The sequence below is a fragment of the Perissodus microlepis genome, chromosome 10 (assembly GCF_051167445.1).
Source record: "Perissodus microlepis isolate ML-2025 ecotype Zambia chromosome 10, ASM5116744v1, whole genome shotgun sequence".
NCBI classification, from domain to species: Eukaryota; Metazoa; Chordata; class Actinopteri; order Cichliformes; family Cichlidae; genus Perissodus; species Perissodus microlepis.
Window position 1 is genome coordinate 9,055,030 of NC_140470.1, and position 18,986 is coordinate 9,074,015.

The 18,986-nt window shown below is 39.1% G+C and overlaps 1 protein-coding gene across 1 annotated transcript in view; it reads right to left on the reverse strand.

Moving 5' to 3' along the window:
* Positions 1–4,688: 4,688 nt before the first annotated feature.
* Positions 4,689–18,986, reverse strand: part of LOC146378768 (roundabout homolog 2-like) — an 80,638-nt gene continuing 66,340 nt past the window's right edge. Inside the window, exons 17-27 of the mRNA XM_084941807.1 lie at positions 18,621–18,797; positions 17,552–17,578; positions 17,353–17,392; positions 15,679–15,806; positions 14,739–15,011; positions 13,780–13,942; positions 12,379–12,636; positions 11,326–11,528; positions 7,951–8,112; positions 7,556–7,810; positions 4,689–6,182 (exon numbers count right to left, since the gene is read on the reverse strand). Coding sequence (XP_084797933.1) covers positions 6,181–6,182; positions 7,556–7,810; positions 7,951–8,112; positions 11,326–11,528; positions 12,379–12,636; positions 13,780–13,942; positions 14,739–15,011; positions 15,679–15,806; positions 17,353–17,392; positions 17,552–17,578; positions 18,621–18,797 — 1,688 coding nt within the window. The 3' untranslated portion in view covers positions 4,689–6,180. The remainder of the gene's footprint in view (positions 6,183–7,555; positions 7,811–7,950; positions 8,113–11,325; positions 11,529–12,378; positions 12,637–13,779; positions 13,943–14,738; positions 15,012–15,678; positions 15,807–17,352; positions 17,393–17,551; positions 17,579–18,620; positions 18,798–18,986) is intronic.

Below are 18,986 nucleotides of genomic sequence, written 5' to 3' on the forward strand. Positions count from 1 at the left end.
ATGGATAATATAGTGGCAATTTATCAGTTTGATACAAACAAATAATTTCAACCAACATCATTATTATCCATTAATCTTTTTGAGGGGGGTCTTAATTCATGGTAATGATTGGTACATGATGTTGTTTGAAAAAAAAAAAACATCTGCATGATAATCTGTTTCTATTTTGTTCTAAAAAAGTTTAATTGCACTAACCCAAAATACATTAATATGGGGGAAAAAAATCTACATGCACCATATGAGTACATACTTTCCATTACATTTATGTATGCTCTTTATCATCATGTTTGCCTTCCAGGTTGTAAATCGCCAGTGTATGCATATCTTAAACTTCAAGGTGAACATAGCTAAACACCCTTTAGCACATACATGTGAAAGTAAAACAGCCTTCTTATGTCAGGCTTGCCCTGGCTCAAAGGAACTCCCATGAGAACAGCAGAACACAATAAAGCCAAGGCTCTTAAAAAAGCTATTTTGGCAATAGTACAGAGACAAGCTAACAAGAGAAGCTAAAATACAGATTTTACTCTCTTGGGGTCCTCCAGTAACTAGAGATGGATTTTGTTGCCAAGAATAAACAGCAGAACTTATCTTGGCTGCCACTTGTACACCGCGAGTCAGATCAAGTAGGCATGGACAAAGATACATATCAAAATTGGCATCCATTTGGATTTACTTAGATACCTTGTATCACAGACTGCCAGGAGAGGCTTCACTGCTTCATGTCGGTGGCACAATGTGAAGTGGTAACATGAAGGATGAACCATTAGGGTGAACAAGATGAAAATAAATTGGCCACTGAGGGAGCTGAAGGCCACTGGCCTTTAGCTTACCCTCAGGGTAGCGGAGCCACAGAGCAGGACTTGGGGTCTCAGGTGGGGTGCATGTAAACCACCACACTGTTTGAATGTTGCAATTAGCCAAATGTCATGAGTCACAACTCAGCCTTTCGAGGCAAGGTTACACATACTCAGACTGAAAAGGTTGTCCGCCACATGTTGGGAAAATTTCATGAAATGACACCGCTCATGCTGAACTGCGATCTAAAAAAAAGCGAGCGAATAGTTCTGTTTTTTCTCCTTTGAAAGTGAAAATAAACAAAAATTGCACAGCTGTTCATGTGAACAGCTACTGTGTAATTAGTGTAAAGTTGAGCTGTCATGTACACTATTTATAAACCAAAAATGCATTATAATGAATGCAGCTCACTCTGATACCAGCTTATATTGGACTTTATAATGTTCTTTGCATTTCAATTTATACAGTGGCTCTTTACAAGCTCTTTAATCACTCTATCCACATTTCCTCTGAAAATGGATTATTCTGACATTTCATGTGTCTAAAATTGTCTCTGCTCTGGGGTGAAAGCGCCACAGATATGAATATCCTGTACTGAAATGTGTTAATATCGCTTTACATGTTGACATTATCTTAAATAAAAATGTCTACTAACAGGAACTGTGTGAGGCTGACTTTGTCAGTTTAAATAGCAGACTGTTAATATTTCTCTTTTGCTGTTTAAAGTGACAAACCAAGCTGAAATTACTAACAACCTGCAACCTGGCTAGTTTGTGGTAGCACAGATCCCCTCCAAAAGCTGGAAGAGCTATAACATCTCAAGCCCTACGATTTATTATAAATACAAAACGTTATAAAACATATACTCTACACATCCTTAAAAGATAAAACTTATTCAAGAGTGTGCCCAAGCCTGCAAACCACCAACGATTCCTCTGAACACTTAACTTTTTACCCAGTAGATTACTTCCAAATGGATTTTCCATTAAGAAATGAAATATAGCTTCTATAATCAGTTCAGTGTTGTTTTCTCATAATAGTGTTATTACTACACTAGAGTTCAAATAATATGCAGAGTGGATTATTTCATTTTTTGTAATCAAATTGTTTTAGCTGTTTTGTTGTCATTATTACTACTTGTACCACAGTAAAACAGGGACTTCATTATGAGTAGTTTTCATTTGTTCGCAGCAATATCTGAAGAAGTGCAGCAGTTTCAGGCCAAATCGGTCCCCTGAGGGCTGAAAATGTATCTCAGCAATAAATTTGTTACAGTAAACTGAATTTTTATTGAACCAAAAGCCATAATGACCCACAAAGTCAGCAACATCACCGCTAGACCGATATATTAATGTATAGCTTTTATCAGACTGAGGTGTAGGTATTGAAATGCAGGGACCTTGTAATTGGGCTCTGTGGGCTAGGTTGTGAGTCTGCTCCTGTATTAAAGTCACATGTAGTACAAATTGGGTAAATTAGGACGAGTCACATTTGGTGATGGGATTGTGTCTGTGTGCTGTGTTGTCCTTGTGATGGGATGATAGGTAGCTAAATTGAGTGAAAGTGTGACAAAATTGTCAACATGATGCTAATTTATCTGTCCTTGTGGCGCTTCTGGAAACCTAAGCAGTTGGATATAGAGTTTAAATGGTCAATTGAACATTGTACTCCTTGTCTGCACAGTATCTGCAGCCTGTCCTAATCCCTGTCCATCCATTTCTGAGTTACTAATGCTGACAGGCTGGCCCACCCTGTGCATAGCACCTATTGCACCATTGCCTGAAGCAACTCTCCACAATGCCGATCGACTCCAGCAACAACAAAAAAAGCTATCTCTATGTAACATGGAGCTGTCATGGGGTCCTGAGATAATGATGATGGAAGTTGAGCCTGAAACTCTGAAAAAGAACCAGCGTCAGATAAAGTTAACAAGAAGGCAAAGAGGTATTTTTTTGTTGTTTTTTTAAGACACGCCAGACAACCCAGTGTTTGAAGTGGGTACACTATTTTTACATATACAAGTATGCCTATAAAAGTAGATACATTGATGTTACACTGTTTATAATACATCTTTTTTTTACATTTATGCACTGGTGTGCAGCTTATTTTTGAATTATTGCTGAAGAACAATTGGCGTGGTTTCTAAAGTTTGTTTTAAGATTCCCTGGATAATTTAAACAATTTACCATAGCTTTTATATATCTATATCTATATAATTTGAGTATATAGCTATATATCTATAGCTTTTATATCTATCTATCTATATATCTATATATATATATAGATATATATATTAGGGTTGCAATTCACGGTTCGGTTCGGTTCAATACTTTGGTGTCACGGTTCGATATTTTTTCGATACAAAAAAATGTTCATGCTTTTTTAATTTGTCATTTATTAAAATTATAAATATATATTTTAACTCAAAAGTACAGTTTTTATTTAATGTTGCTGAAACAACAAAGTAATAAAAAAATAAATCTATCTGATCGAAAAAACCACTCATCTTTGGAAAAGAGAGTTTATTACAGAGAAATTGCTCTTTCCAAAATAAAAGCTATATTATACGCTTCTTCTGGGCTATATTCTCAGCAGCATATTAAACATATCAGGTCCCCATAAGGAGAATCATGTGCTAACGGCTGTCTAAATGACTCGGGTAAAGTTTGTAGCATGCGTGCTTGTTGTTTTTGTCTGCTTCCACTTGTCTTTGCACTAGGATGATGTCGGCATAAATGTGCAGTCATATTCATTGTGTTCCCACTAGTGCTGTCAGCGTTAATCTGAAATGACGTTAACGCACGGCAAATCTCCGTTAACGAGCTACCGCAGATCACCCCGTGCGTGGGGCTGGACAGCGTCAACACGTTAACGAGCAAACTGCGCTAACGCAGTAGTTCCCACCCATGTAATTGAGCATTGCGTGGCACATCCGACATACTGTTTTACTTTTGTCCATGACGCGCTTACCTTCAGGGTCATGCTTCACATGAAGACCAAAATAGTTCCAAAGGCCAGATCTGAACGAGGGTGGGGGAGGTTCAATTTGCCATGTTGCAACGAGCTTAGCTTCTGTCTTGCTAGCTTGTGCTGCGCTCAGTGGATCTGCGCTCGACAGTGCAGCCTAGGCGGAGTAGTCGAACGCAGATCCACTGAGCGCTCAACACAGACAGCATCGTCAGAAGAAAAGTTGATAAAATAAATTAAAAATTTTGTATTGTTCGATACATATGCGTACTGAACCCAATGCACTGTATCGAACGGTTCAATATCGATATCCAATATCGAGTATCGTTGCACCCCTAATATCTATCTATCTATCTATCTATCTATCTATCTATCTATCTATCTATCTATCTATATATATATATGTGTGTGTGTGTGTGTGTATATATATATATATATATATGTGTGTGTGATCGATGTAGCGGTTCCGAATGACAGCAATATCAGGAAGAAGGAACACGAGAAGCTGGAGAAATACCAAGGGCTCAGAGAAGAGCTCGAGTGAATGTGGAGGGTGAAGGTAACAGTGGTCCCCGTGGTAATCGGAGCACTAGGTGCGGTGACTCCCAAGCTAGGCGAGTGGCTCCAGCAGATCCCGGGAACAACATCGGAGATCTCTGTCCAGAAGAGCGCAGTCCTGGGAACAGCTAAGATACTGCGCAGGACCCTCAAGCTCCCAGGCCTCTGGTAGAGGACCCGAGCTTGAAGGATAAACCGCATACATATATAGAATGACATTTCTTTAGTTTAAACTGTAACTGTGGAGTATATTTTAAAACCATTTGTAATGTAAAAATTGGTTAATTGTTTCAGAAAAATCCAAAATGGGCATTTCTTGTTAAAAACAAATCATATTTCAAACTCAGGCAGTTGTGAGAAGAGAATTTGTTAATTTTCACATACACATTTTATTTTGCATCATAGGATTGGAAAAAAAATGGCCCTACTGTATGTGGCTGTGTATTCCTGAGGGCAAACCAATCTGGCATGTAAAGATTCTTCATAGGGAGAGCCATTACCAGAACAACGGTCAGAACATAACCATCCAAACAAATGTAAAGACATCACATTCCCAATCTCACTGGCAGAAAATGATAATTGGCTGTATTTTTTAAAACTTTACAAAACATCTTTCAATTTGGCAGTCATTCAGGTCTATACATGTTGATGATAGTGGAAATCCATAACCATTCTGCTCTGTCGTTCATAACAAGAAATTTGAACAGTATCATTTCTTTGATGTTTAACATCGTAAACACATGTCATTAAAACATCCTATTTCCCTACAAGTGACATTGGACATTTTTAATTAATCTATCCACTGCATTATAGGTGACCTGCTCCAAATTCCTGTCATCTTCTCATTTCACAAACTGTCATATTGTATTTTTAAATATTGCACTATCATCATGTCACTGGATGTAACTGTAAAAGGAACAGATATATATATATAAATATGTATTAAGAGATTAATGCTGGGAATGGCAGAGAAGTATATTTCCATTTGTGTTTGCTTTGGATATCACAGCTGATGTGTTACTTGGTTACCATACAAAATCTTCTATTAACCATTTGTTGAGAAACACTTTTAGTATAATGCATAATAGGTTTCCCAGCAAAAGAAGTATGAAACACAGTTAGTTATTTTGGCATATTAGTTTTCGCCCATGTTTTTTGCCTCATAATTCTCAATAGATGAACATTTCTCAAAAAAAACAAAAAACAAAAAATACAGCACAGCCAAGTATACATGTCTTTTTGTTTATGTTCTCGATTCCCCTCTTTGCCATTATGATTCTCCTCCTCAGCTTAGCTGACAATGGGTTTGTGCTTATTTTCACCAAAATGCTCTGTGCAAAAATACAATGATACAGTAGCTTCATCAAAACAAGCTAACAGTTTGAGCATTAATGAAAAAAAGGACTCACGGTAATAAATCACAAAAAAAGACAACATTGGGTTTGGCTTGCATAGCAAAGCAAAAGAAAAACATTAAAAAATCTATTTACAAATTATGCAAGTCCTTTTTCATTTGAATCATTAGTCATTTTGTTAGTTGTGTGTTTTCTTCCTCATCTCCACTGTGTGAATTGTTGTACACCATGTGACAGAAAATAGAAGCGGACATATAACGCACTGTTTACTCTTTTGAAGAGGGGGATGAAAATAACACTGTGAGAGTGGTGTCTGTGTCTGTACATGACATTTACAGCTCTGCATTTTATCCTGCACAATTTTGCTTCTTTGTCTTTATTCTGTCTTCTCTCCATCTTCCAAACATCATACAGTGTCACTCGCAGAGAAAAATCTCATAGCGCTTATAAACAAGGTGTCCTGGGACAGGCAGCAACTGTGGGGAATGATGCTTCACATAAACTCTGAAAGAAAGACAGACAGACACAAAGGAAACGATGTAAAGTCTGGATGATATAAAAAACTTTACTCGCACAATCTGGATTTTCAGCTGCCACTCTCAGGATGTGTCTGAGGTGACAAGACAAAAGATTTTGTTTAAACTATACCAAAACTGTATTTGTTTTTGTTTTTTCTAGGTTATGTATGGAATTTAATAAAAAAAAAAACCAGGTGATCTGACTTTATTTTATTATTCCCCTTCCACCAGATTCTACAGTTTCTTTTAACTGAATTTTACCATTCATAGGAACAGCCTTTTTAACTTTGGGGTTCACTGTTAGTAGAATATAACATCACTGCTAATATTGCAAACCCTTGAATGTGGTATACTGTTCCAGAGAACACTTAGTGTTTGTTAGATTTAGGAAAAACTGGCAAGCATAAGAGTGTCAGGAACTTTGCCAATAGCCAAAATGGTATGGCTACACTACTGGTCAGAGCATCTCAGTCCTGCCAGTTGATCCCACATGACTGAGATGCTACGTTTTGATCATTACAAAAAATACAACAAAAGATAAGTTTGAACTGGTGGCATGGAGAGTGAATTCTAGCCTGTAGCATCCACTGCTGAAAGCCTTAAGGCTGCTTATGAGAGAAAGGTGAAAACACAATGGAGCTATGCTTGGTGGCCTGATCTTATACATCACATTTTCAGTGAGGTGTGTTTCCCTGTTATGCAGGAAAGACACTGGTGCATAACAGGAAGTTATTATACATTGGGAGTGTGATGCTCTGGCCAATGTTCTTCTCAGTAACACTATGTAAAGGCACTCGTGTAGTTGATCCTTTAACATATATCAACTGCCTAAACATTCTTACAGACTATCTACACCCCTTCCTGTCCCCTTTAATTCAATTGATGATTCCTTCATACCGTAAATTTCATTCAAGACTAGGGTTAAAGTTTTCTAACTGTCCTCCAAATTTTCCAGATCTCAACTCAACTGAGCATCTGAAGGATGTTCTGGAAAAAGTCCAATCTGTGGGAGCCTTACCTTTACATGCCACCAGTCATATTCAGAGGTTAAACGGTATTACGGAAGTGGTTTTAATGTTGTGTCTGATCAGTGTATGTAGTATATATGTAGTATATAATTGAACCTGTCTAATGTTAATCTTTGCAGAGTGAAAATTATTAAATGCATTAGAATTCATGAAAACTTGCATGTTATTACTTTCTTGCTTGTGTTTGCTTTGCAAGAGATATCCAATATTTGTAATGTGCACACATGTGTGCACGCATACACACATACACATACACACACACACACACACACACACACACACACACGCACACACACACATACAGTAGATCCTTTTGAGGATGAACACTCACAGTGTTCCCTTTTCTCTGTGCCGTTTGTGGAAGGATGCCCGTTGTGGGAGGGTTCTATGCCAGCTCTCTTGTTTGAACCCCTACTCAGGGTGGCCCTGCTGGATGATGTCGTGCCACTCCAGGATGCCATATGCTGCCGCTCCAGCGTGGACACACTCACCATGCACTCCTCAGAGGGGTCTGAGGGAGCAGCTGCCCACGAACTGTGCATGTGGGAACCCATGCCGTGCAGGGACTTCATGGCTGGTGTGTGGGCTATTGAGTGGATGGTAGATCAGGGTGTTTGGCAAAGGACCCGAATCAGACGTCACGATATGGGCATTCTCATTAAATGTACTAAAAAGACTTAAAATAAATAAAAAGTAATAGCTGGGGGTATTAAAGTCCAGACTCACCGTCTGTGTTAGTGTCTCTTCGTCTGGGAAGAGTTCCAACCTTGTCTGTCTGAGGCTTGTTAGCAGTGAGTGGCGCCCTCTTGTGTCCAAGGCTATGCGAGCCTTGTGTACCATGGTCTGTTGTGCCAAAGCTGTCTGAGAGACACTGCTCAGAGGCCTTACCTATAATGGACCGAAATGAGACAGTTATTGAATATTAAGGTTTGGGTATGAATTCAAAACCAAGTATTTGGAAAACCCATAGAGGATCAGCAGATCTATTAACAAGCCAAACGTGTCAGTTGGAATGATAGCGGAACTCAAAGCTGCGATTGAAATCAACAAATACTAGAAATTTCAAAAACTATCTGTTCTACATCCTAGCCTACATGTGATGTCAAAACAGAAGGTATGAGAGCATATTGCTACTGAATGCCAGAATCAGAGTACAGAACTGTTTTTCTTTGTTTGAGTGACAATAAAATCAAGCTCTAAAACCAGACAAGACATTTGAAAATAAATAAATAAACTATTTAAAGAAGTACTCCACAAATGCAATATGGCAGCCGCTGTGGAAATACTGCCACACCCAAAAAACCTTATTCATGTTTTGATTCACTGGACTGAAATAATTCCCTCGCTGTGACTGAATGCACTTCTAAAATAGGAAGAACTCTTGACAGCTAAATATGAGTTCATAAAATGTTTGCATTGCTAATGTTGGTAAATATTTTTAGTCACACTGACCTGCATTTTGCCCTGCAATGGGTTAATAAAAGGGCTTAAAAAACACATATTCTCAATTCACATTTCAATCTTAACCTTTCAAACAATGGAGTCTAAAAATGGTACAATCCTGTCCCTGTGGGAGAAGCCATCAAGTTTCTCTTTAAAGAAACATTTTCACACAGTAAACCTATTTATAAATGCATCAAATCTTAAATGCAAGATGTGTTTCTTTTCAGTAGAGCCCTACTAAAGATGTTGAAATATCATATATTATTGCTTTGACATCTATCCACGGAGGACTTCAAGCAGCTTTCAACAGACTGTCTGAATATTTCTTTGAAAAAGAATAAAGAGGTATTAATGGTTAAGCCTAAACTATCTGAATATCCTTGAGATGATGAAACTGTTTTACATTTGCCCAAATGTAGTGTCTGCATTACATTGCGCGCTAATCGCGGTCCAAACGACCAATCAATGTCCTAAAAGACCAGAACAGTGTACGGGGGGCTTGCATGCATGTGATTAAATGATCCATTTTATGCTTTTGTGTTTGTGTTGCCGACCCATAATTGATTAGCAAGGCTACACATTGCAAAACATTTTCACTTCAAGCTTCAGTGGCCCAACCACATTGGCAGATAGAGTGTTGATATTGAAGAAATCTGCAATGCCTTGAAAAGTTAGAAAGCCGATTTTCTTGATTATTCACTGCTGTTTTTACATTATTTACGTGTGATAATTGGATAGTGGATATTGTTAAAAAGACAATATTGGTTGTCACCCACCATAAAAGGCACTTCTTCTTGTTGCGAGTTAAAAAATGTATTTCAGAAACTATCTGACATGAATGCAGTTTCTCAGATTGGCTGAATGTATGAAGAAGAAAAGCAGAACTGTCTCCTCTTTGATATCGTCCTTTTCTTAAGTACCCCATTCAAAATCTCTGATAAGAGACAGATTTCCTTTTGTTACATTTTGACATCTGTATTGTTATATGTTTTAAATCTACACTTTTGTGGTTTTTCAGTAGTGATGACAGCAAAACACATGTTTCCTTTCAGTGAATCATAACTATATCCACATGTCTCCCATTCATATGCAGTCATGGTGAAAAGAAAGCACACCCTCTTTCAATTCTAACGTTTTCCATATCAGGACATAACAAATAATCATCTGTTCCTTAGCATGTCTTAAAATTATTTAAATACAACCTCACATGAACAACAATGCATGGGATATTAGATAGTGCCATTATTTATTTGACAAAAATTAAGGAAAAATGTTGAAATGATGTGTGAAAGTCTAAATACAGCCTCACTTATAGCATTAAGTAGGTTACTAATCAAATGCATTAACAGCAACCACTTTTAGCAGTTTTCGTCTGGAGCATTCAGGTGTGTGTTAACACAATACCAAGGAGGAAAACCATCCACAGTGATCCTAGAGAAGCAGTTACTGCTGCCAATCAATCTGGAAAGCATTATGAGGCCATTTCCAAACAATCTGAAGTTCATCATTCCACTGTGAGAAAATTATTCATTAGTGAAAAACATTCAAGACAGTTGCTAATTTTCCCAGGAGTGGACTCTGCAGTAAACTCACCTCAAAGAAACTGAAAAAAAGAAAAGAAAAGAAATCTACATCTCAGATGCTGCAGGCCTCAGTCAGTATGTGAAAAGTTAAAGTTTGTGACAGTATAATTAGAAAAAGACTGAATATGTATGGTTTGTTTGGAAACGGGTTGCCAGGAGAAAGTCTCGTCTCACGAAAAGAACATGGCAGCAAGGTTTAGGTTTGTAAAGTTGCATCTGGATAATCTGAAGACTTCCGAGTGGAGATGTTTGGCCATACAGCCCAGCACCACATCTGACAAAAGCCCAAGACAGTATATTACCACCAACACATCATACCAGTTGTCAAGCACAGTAATGGAAGGGGGATAGTTTGGGCTTGTAGTTTGCCATGGGACCCAGGAACCTTGCAGTCACCGAGTCGAATATGGACTCATCTGTGTTCCAAAGTATTCTAGAGTCAAATGTGAGGCCATTTGTCCAACAGCTAAAAGTTGGTGCTAAAGGTAATTGTATAAGCTACTGAATCATGGCTTAGTTTTTCACACACTGCTTCAGCATTTTGGTTTATTTTTTGCTACATGGTGTAATATGCAATGCATTGTTGTTCATCTGAGGTTGTATTTTTTAAAAAATGTTTTTTTAGTTATGTCCTCCAACGTAAAATTTGGAAATTGAGAGAGGTTGTACTTTCTTTCTTTTTATCATTATGCTTTTCATCGACTACACTGAAGATGAAAAACTTCTACTAACTACATTCTCACATGGGAATGATATTATTCTTAAAAGTGGCATGCCTTCAGTGAGAACACATCAAGTGAAAGCTATGAATTAAAAATGGGCGCCATAAATAAGTAATAATCATACCTCAGTTTCACTAATTATCCATATTCCTAATGAAAGTGCTATCGGTGAACTTGGTGTAGGCATATAAAAATATAATTAGAGCATGCATGTTAATATCTGTCATATTTTCAGCACCTATGCATTATTATTTACCCATATTTCCATGTGAGCATGACCTCATAGTGTCAGTGACTCAGTGGTCTATTCACTTAAAAATGAAGACAGCAATTAATTTTTAAAACATTTTTACCTGAGCCCTCAAGGTTATCCATGCTGTGACCAGTAGTGTATTCAAAGCCACACAAATTCTTTGACACCACAGCATATCTTTCATCCTCCTCCTCCTCTTCCTCCTCGTCTTCAGAAAGGAGAGTGGTTCCCAAATCAGAACCCAGTGTACTAGACATGAAGTCGATTGGGGAGTTGGACACGTTTGGACTGGTTTTCATATGCCTATTTAAATGTGGGGAAACAGTGTGTATTAATAAAATGTTTTTAAAGCAACAGAAGTCAGATAATGGGCGTGAAAAATGCTGCAAAACAAGCATTACAAATTCAGAATCAGTAGATATTCAGGAGGGTGGAGATGCAATGTGCATACACTATGAATGCCTGCAGTGATTTTACTGATTACTTTCTCAGTGCTGGTGTGTGTTGTGCTAACACAATGGAGTTGTAATTGGACTGGATTAAGGATATCTGGATGGGCAGGGCTGTCACCAACATGCCTGTTATCTCCCGCACAGCTGTCCTCCATGATGGCTCGCATCCCACCATAGAGGAGATGCATGCATAATTACTAACTCTATTTACTGATGTCAGAACAGCATGTAAGACTAAACCCAGTCATTACCCTCCATGTCGCCACTGACTTGTCAAGTTTTCCAATGCTCCATCAAAGGTGTAATCAATGGAGAGATGTTTTTATCGCTTGCAAGACACACGGGCCGCAGGTCTGAGCTGACACATGTAAATACCAGCATTGAAAGGCGCTTAGACATTTTCCATTGATATGCAAAATCCAAACTTTCACCAGAATAAAATGAATAAAATTACATGCATCTCTCTAACAGAGCAAAGCAAACATAGTTGAATGGATCTGCATTGCCATGCAAAGCTTTCACACTTTCACATTATTACCAAAAACAAGAATATGAAAGGTTGTCTTAAAAAGCCATCTTTGCTTTTCCTTGTTTGGTGTTCTAGCATTTTGGTTGTGAAGCATTTTGTGATGCTTACTGTATATTGAAAAGTGCTATATAAATAAATTTTTATAAAACCTAGCTTTACAAGGGATTCTTACCATGCCTGCTTGGCCACTTCATACTGGTAGGCTCTAGTCAGCTCATCCAAGTGAGCCTGCAAGATGGACTGCATTTCTTCATGGTGGGCAGAGCTGAGAGAGGACGACGAAGGCTGACTAAAAGTAGCTGCCGCCGGGGAGGAGGACCTTCCTCTCAGGGGAGGTGTGGGACCTCTCTCTTCCTCTACTTCATTTTCCAAATTCTGATGGCGGTAGGTCTGGACAGACATTGGTGGTGCCCAGCTGCCGTTGTCATATCTGGCATGTGGACAAAATGTTTTCATGTTAATCATCACATTGACTTTCCTAAATAACTGATTAGAGATGTATGCCAAAGACAGAAAATACCTGTAAATATTCCACTAATAAAAGTGTTCTCAACACTTTTAAATGATCAGAAAATAGCAGCCACAATATGTTTAGGCTTTACAATGCAAGTGTGACTGTGCAATTCAGGATGGCAAAATGTGGTCCTGAAGACATCTGCTCTAGAAGATTTACCACACAGAGAGTAGCACTTTAGCCACGATTCAGAAAAATCAGAATCTGTCATATCTCATCATCATATCATATTATCCCAAAAGAGCACTTTGCTCTCTAAGTGCAGGCCTACTTGTGGTTCCTAGAGCTTCCAACAATACAGTGGGGGAGACAGAGCCTTCAGCTGTGAGGCTCCTCCCCTGTTAAACCAGCTCCCTGTTTGGATTTATCATAATCCAAAGACAAGCACCTAATATGGATATCTTTGGTGTGAACCCACACAGGCACAGAAAGATCCCCAACTACTGGTTGGGTTCAAACACACCCAGTGGTTTCACAACTGTAGAAATGGTGCTAGATAAATAACAAAAAAAAGTAATTCACTCCAAGAACTTTTTAATTTTGTTGAGTTAAATTATAGTGTTTTGTTTATATGTTAATTAGCACTTATTAGCAGCTATGTTAAGGATATAGCTTGCTAACTAAGCTCACACTGTTAGCGCTTCATCATGCGGTTTAAATATAGTCACTTCTAACTCGAAAAAACATGGCATAGACAAAAAACAAACAAAAAGGCTTCACATTGCAGAGTTCAGAAATTAGTGTGGGGCAGCATGGCGACCACATCCATTTTTCATAACAAAGACTTTAGCTTAGTCTTAGCCAAAAGGGCTAAATGTAGGCCAGCAGTCACTCAGCTAACTAGGGTACTAGCGTTTAACAGGCTAATACAGTTAATTCTTTTTTCTTTCACAAGGTAAATTAAACAGGGAGCTTATATCCAAATTCTGATAATAACACAAAGCCACCCATGCATACACTCTGCTTGGGCCCCAAGTGCAGGCTCTGTGTTTGCATGTGTTTCTTTTCTGTTTTTATGTGTTTTAGTACAGAGACTGATGACATATGAATGTACATTACCCTCCTCCATGATTTTCCTGGGGGTAACAGTCAAGGTCAACCTCGGTCCCAGGCAGGGGGTTCATGGGTGGTGGTGGCAGAGGCATATTAGCCCAACATGTCCCATTTGATTTAGAGGTTTTTGTTCCACTTTTTAGCTTCTTTTTCTTCCCAGCCTTTGCACCTGGGGGTAGGCAAAGAGAGGTTTAGCTTCCTCTATACAAAATACGTAAGAGTATTATTCTACTCTCAGTCCACACACATTCGGCTTTGCTTGGAAAAAGGTACCTTCTATCTTTCTCTGCTGCTTCTCTCTGTGAACTTTTACCCAACCTGTCTTCTACCCAGTTTTCATTATTCGTCTTTCCTGTGTGCTGCCAGCACATTACAACATTTTCTAAATGTTGACATTTCTTAAATAGGCATCAAAACCTGCGGCAAACCACTTTAAGTTGCTTCTCCACTTGTTCTCTTTATCTGTGGTTAGCTTGACATTTAACTGAGCACACGGCCTATAGTGCAAAAAAAAAAAAAAAAAAAAACACACACAGAAAAGCCTCCACGACTTTACTAAATGTATAGAAGCTACATAAATAGCTCCAAACACTGAGGGATTTTCTTCTTCCATCTAATCAAATTAACCCAAAAGAAATGTGTCATGATTGCGTGACATTTCTAGGCAAGATAAGCTCCCAGGGTAGAATTGTGATGAAGACAGAAGAGTAATTAAGGACATTATCCTAAGGGTTTATTTTTAGTGAATATGTAAACAAATTCTCTCCTTCCTAGTTTGGTCTTTCCTTGGTTTAGCTCCCAGTAATTTAAATGATAGAGAAAAAAGTGCTTGTGATTTTGCTGCAAATATGCTGCACTTAGTTCATAGAGACGCAAGGAGTTTATCATAAAATGAAAAAACCCCAAAACAAAACCAAAAACAATCAAATAAACAAAGATCTTGATCATTTCATCGTGGCTCATACCACTGCCAGGGCGTCTGTCAGTTAGCGAGTAGCCCAGGTTTGCTATTTCCTGCTGGGCTTGAAGAGAAGCCTTCCAGCGGGGATCTGGCCTATCCACCGCCAGCTCGTGGAAACTATTGGACTGAAGTATTTGAGTGGTGGCATAGGGGGTGGGCTGAATGCCTCGTGCTGGGCTGCTGTAGCCTGCCTTCCCCATGAAGTCGATACTGCTGTAGATGGCACCATCAGACAGCATGGTACCAGTTTTCTCCACTGCTGCAGACGGTAAAACATCTGAGGCAAAAAAGAGGATGAACACAGAGAGGGGAGGGAAATGGAAAAGGCATCATGGAGAGATAAGTTGACATGAAGTTAACGATCTTTAAGGTCATTAACACTCCCTGCTGCTCCAGCACTCTGTATTAGTTAAATACATTTCTCAAATGGACTTGATATAAATGAAAGTGATTATCAACAACCATAATTAGCATGCAATGCTCTGTGGGAGCCGGGTGGAGTGCTCACAAGAGGGATGCTCAAACAGTGCTAACCTTCAGCTCAACAGTCTTGCACGAATAAAGCCTGAAGCTCACCAGGGTTCCATTGAACTTTGAGAATATGTAGGCATACAAACACATAATGGAAACCAATATACTTCAACCATTGTGCGCAACCTCGAAAAACGCACAATGGCAGAGCATGACAAAGAATGATGGGGAAAAAAATATATCTAAACAGTGCAAATTTAAGCCAGATATCAGGCTTGTCACATCAAATTAGTAAAACAGAGCCCTTAAAGGCTGTTTTAATTTGTGCATGTGTGTGTGTTAACCTATTTGTGTATATGTGCTTAAGTGTGACATCCTGTCAGCATGCTTCCCAAGGGATCAACATCAAAACTGTCCAACTAGGCATCGCTAAACCGTATTCTTCATCGCTCCGGCTTGTTTATGTTTCTTACCTCCTCGGCCAAAGTTGCTGCCGCCTTTTGGACTTCCTAAGCCCCCGTTAGCTGGGAGACTTGTGGAAGGCCAGGAGTCAGCTAACCAGGGGAGGCCTGGATCACCTGCTTTTAACAACCCTGGACGGCTGTGAGAGAATGTTTAAAGTCAGACAAAGGTGGAAAGGACACCAGAGAACCAGTGACATTGTTAAATATTCAGCCTGCCCTGCTCATTTTCTTCCTGCTGCATCAACAACAAATTGATGCGAAAACTCATTCAGCATATTCTCGCCCGTGGAGCAGCCGAGCACGCAGGCAACAATAAACAACAGAGAGACATAAAATGGCAAGTCTATAAATCAGACTTCTGCCTCCCCTCGACTCTACCACCCCTAACTCTCCCTGGAGAAGCAAGGCAGGCCTAAATACACACTAAATCCACTTTAGAGCCTTAGCACAACAGAAATTTACATTTTAAATTGAGAATCATGGACAGCCTCTGGCAGATCAGCTACACTGCTGCTCAGTCTCCATAGCAACAGAGACAGCAAAAGCCCATTAGGTGGTTTAGGAACGCTACCATGTCATTTTGTCTTTGTGAAGTACAACGTCCACGAATAAAGGCGTTCGCTTCAAGGTAGGAAAGTTGTGGGCAGCAATTCAGGGAGGAACAAAAAATAGAAAAAGACAATTTACACCCCCTCTATATCAGCTGCTGTAAAAATGGCAAAACATTCACATGCCTGCACATTAAGTAAACATACCGTGTGTCTGCATATGTTTACTTAATGTGCAGCTTTACAGTGACTTTTCCACTGAGCCTGATTTACCAAGTGCCAGGGGAGTTGTTCACAGCTGACTTGGTGATGGCTCAAAGGTGTTCAAACAATTACGTCAATAGTTTCCATTTTAAACTACACAAGCATAATACATATATTTACATATATTTCCTTAGAAGAACAGGGCAAAGCTATGCACAGTAGCGCGAGCAGTCTGTGCACCTTCAGTGTGGAGAAAGGCACTCATGCAAAAGGGTTTTACAAGAAAGCGTTTATTTTTAGTCTATTACTTGCAACATTTGTTCTGGCTTTGGGCTTATCTGCTTGCTTAGGTGTAACAAATATGTAGAGCAAACCACTGTCCACAGAGCAAATTCACCTCTTTCCCCCTGTTGTTTTCAGGAATACTTTGATATTCTGTGGACACGCTGTCTTTGCTTTGGGCATTCTGAGCAGTCTGGAAATTCTATCGGCCACTGAGAGGAGTCTCAAGGTCCGACGCATTGTTCTTCTGTCTCCACATAAAACCCATGACTCTACTTACTCTAGGCCAAGCTTTTTAAACAGCACATTCATCACCTCTCCCCTCCTTTATTGACCTCTGGCACACTCAGATGAACTGAGAAGCGAGCCGGTGACTAAAACACCTGCATTAATTGGTAGCTCCCAGTTCAAAGGAGTGATTAATGATTTCATCACAGTGAACAACAGTGGAAATCGTGCACTGATATAATATGAATAGGCGGGGGTGGGGGGGGCATAAATGCAAATTCCATTCATCAGGAGAGAACTCTTCATATTAAGTTTTACAATAGCATGGTGTCATTAAAAAGTTCACCGTGTGACACCGAAATGTCAGCTTGGAAGCTTTAGCAGTAGGGTTTCTGAACGTTTTTAGTGGAGAAATTCTCACCTTCCATTGCGGATCAGGCCTCTGTCTCTTTGGAATGTCACTTGGAGGGAAAAGAGGGAGGAGAGAGAAACAATTAAACTGTCAAGTAATCAACAGCATGACTGTAGATTTGAATGGCTGATATATTACTGCTGTCAAGAATGAAGGCACCTAAATTGCCGGGATATTGTATATACAATGGCACAATGTAAAGACATACCTGCTCGAGTGAAGGTGAAGGACTGAACTGCAATTTAAAGAGACATAAAGAGTGTGCGTATCAGAAGGCATATCAAGTGGCATAAAGAGTGCGTAGAAATATTAAAAAGATTCAAAATGCTCTCGTGTTCAAAAGATGTGGATTGTGTGCCTTCATTTTTGCTTTGTTTGCTCATCCATCACTGATATGTCAGCACTGTGATCATATTTTGATGAAGCTTGGGCAATAACACAGCTAACATTTCAGCATTTTCTGATTTACACTGACTGCCCTGAGGGAGAAGTTTAAATGAAGGTGACATTTTTAACCTTTTTTTTTTTATTTTTACTCGCCTCAGGTGATCTGCACTCTCATCATAATTCTATTTTTTTTATGAAATCCTTCCAAAATACATCTGGAACAATACGTGTGCAACAAGAAAGACAATTACTACATTTTTAAACTACTGCTATAAATTATTTAAAAATGAAGAAATCAATGAATTTTTTAAGTCAATGGCTCTTATAGAAAGAAAAAAAAAGAATCCATTGTTTTCCAAATGGAAATATGAAATTTTGGACTTAAACTCCTGCAGTTTTTGAAGAAAGGGATCAGAAAACCAGCCCTCAATCACATAAATCCCTGCTGAATTAGGAAATCGCACTGCTCACTAAATAAAAGCTGCAATACGCATTATGAAATTTGCACACAGCTTCATGCTCGACTCGCAGTGGAATAAAAGAATATTCCATACATAAACCTAGATGTACCTCATGTTAATGTGCAAACAACACCAGGCATGGTCTGATAATGGAAGGGGATGTTAAATTACTTATCTTGCATGAATGTATTAGAGTGTTGAGGTGTGCTGCTGATGGAACGCAGCACAGTCGATGCACATCAGTGCACAGTGAATTAAAGTAAATAGGGCCTATTTCCATCTGCGCTGAATACATTTTCTTTGTTCTGCGTTTCAGCCAGCTCAAATGGAGTCACATCTGTGATGGCATCAGCTTCCGCTGGAGAGAGACCTACTTTGCTTTGTGAGCCAGTTTTGATGCAGAACCATGTAAATTGATTTTTTTTTTACCTGCATAGTTGCTAAGTCCTTTCCTCTTTTTTCTCCTCCAGTACAACCAGGCACTGAAGCCCATGAGGACAATCCAGCAAGCCCCTCCCAAAGCAGCGATGAAGGCCGGCTGCTTCACCACATCTGAGATGCTGTTGTTGCTGTCCGATCCTGTCATTACGTCCCTCAGTTCTGCACCTGGAGGCACCACACAACCACACAGGGAGAAAAGGGAAAGAATTTAGAATTTTAATTTCAGTATCAGTGACTGAATGGGATCAAAAAAAATATTGAGCAGGAAAAAATACAGTTCAGAGAAATTAAATTGTAACAAAATTTTATTGAATATCATCACAATGTTTGACATAGAGATAAATAAATATGGTG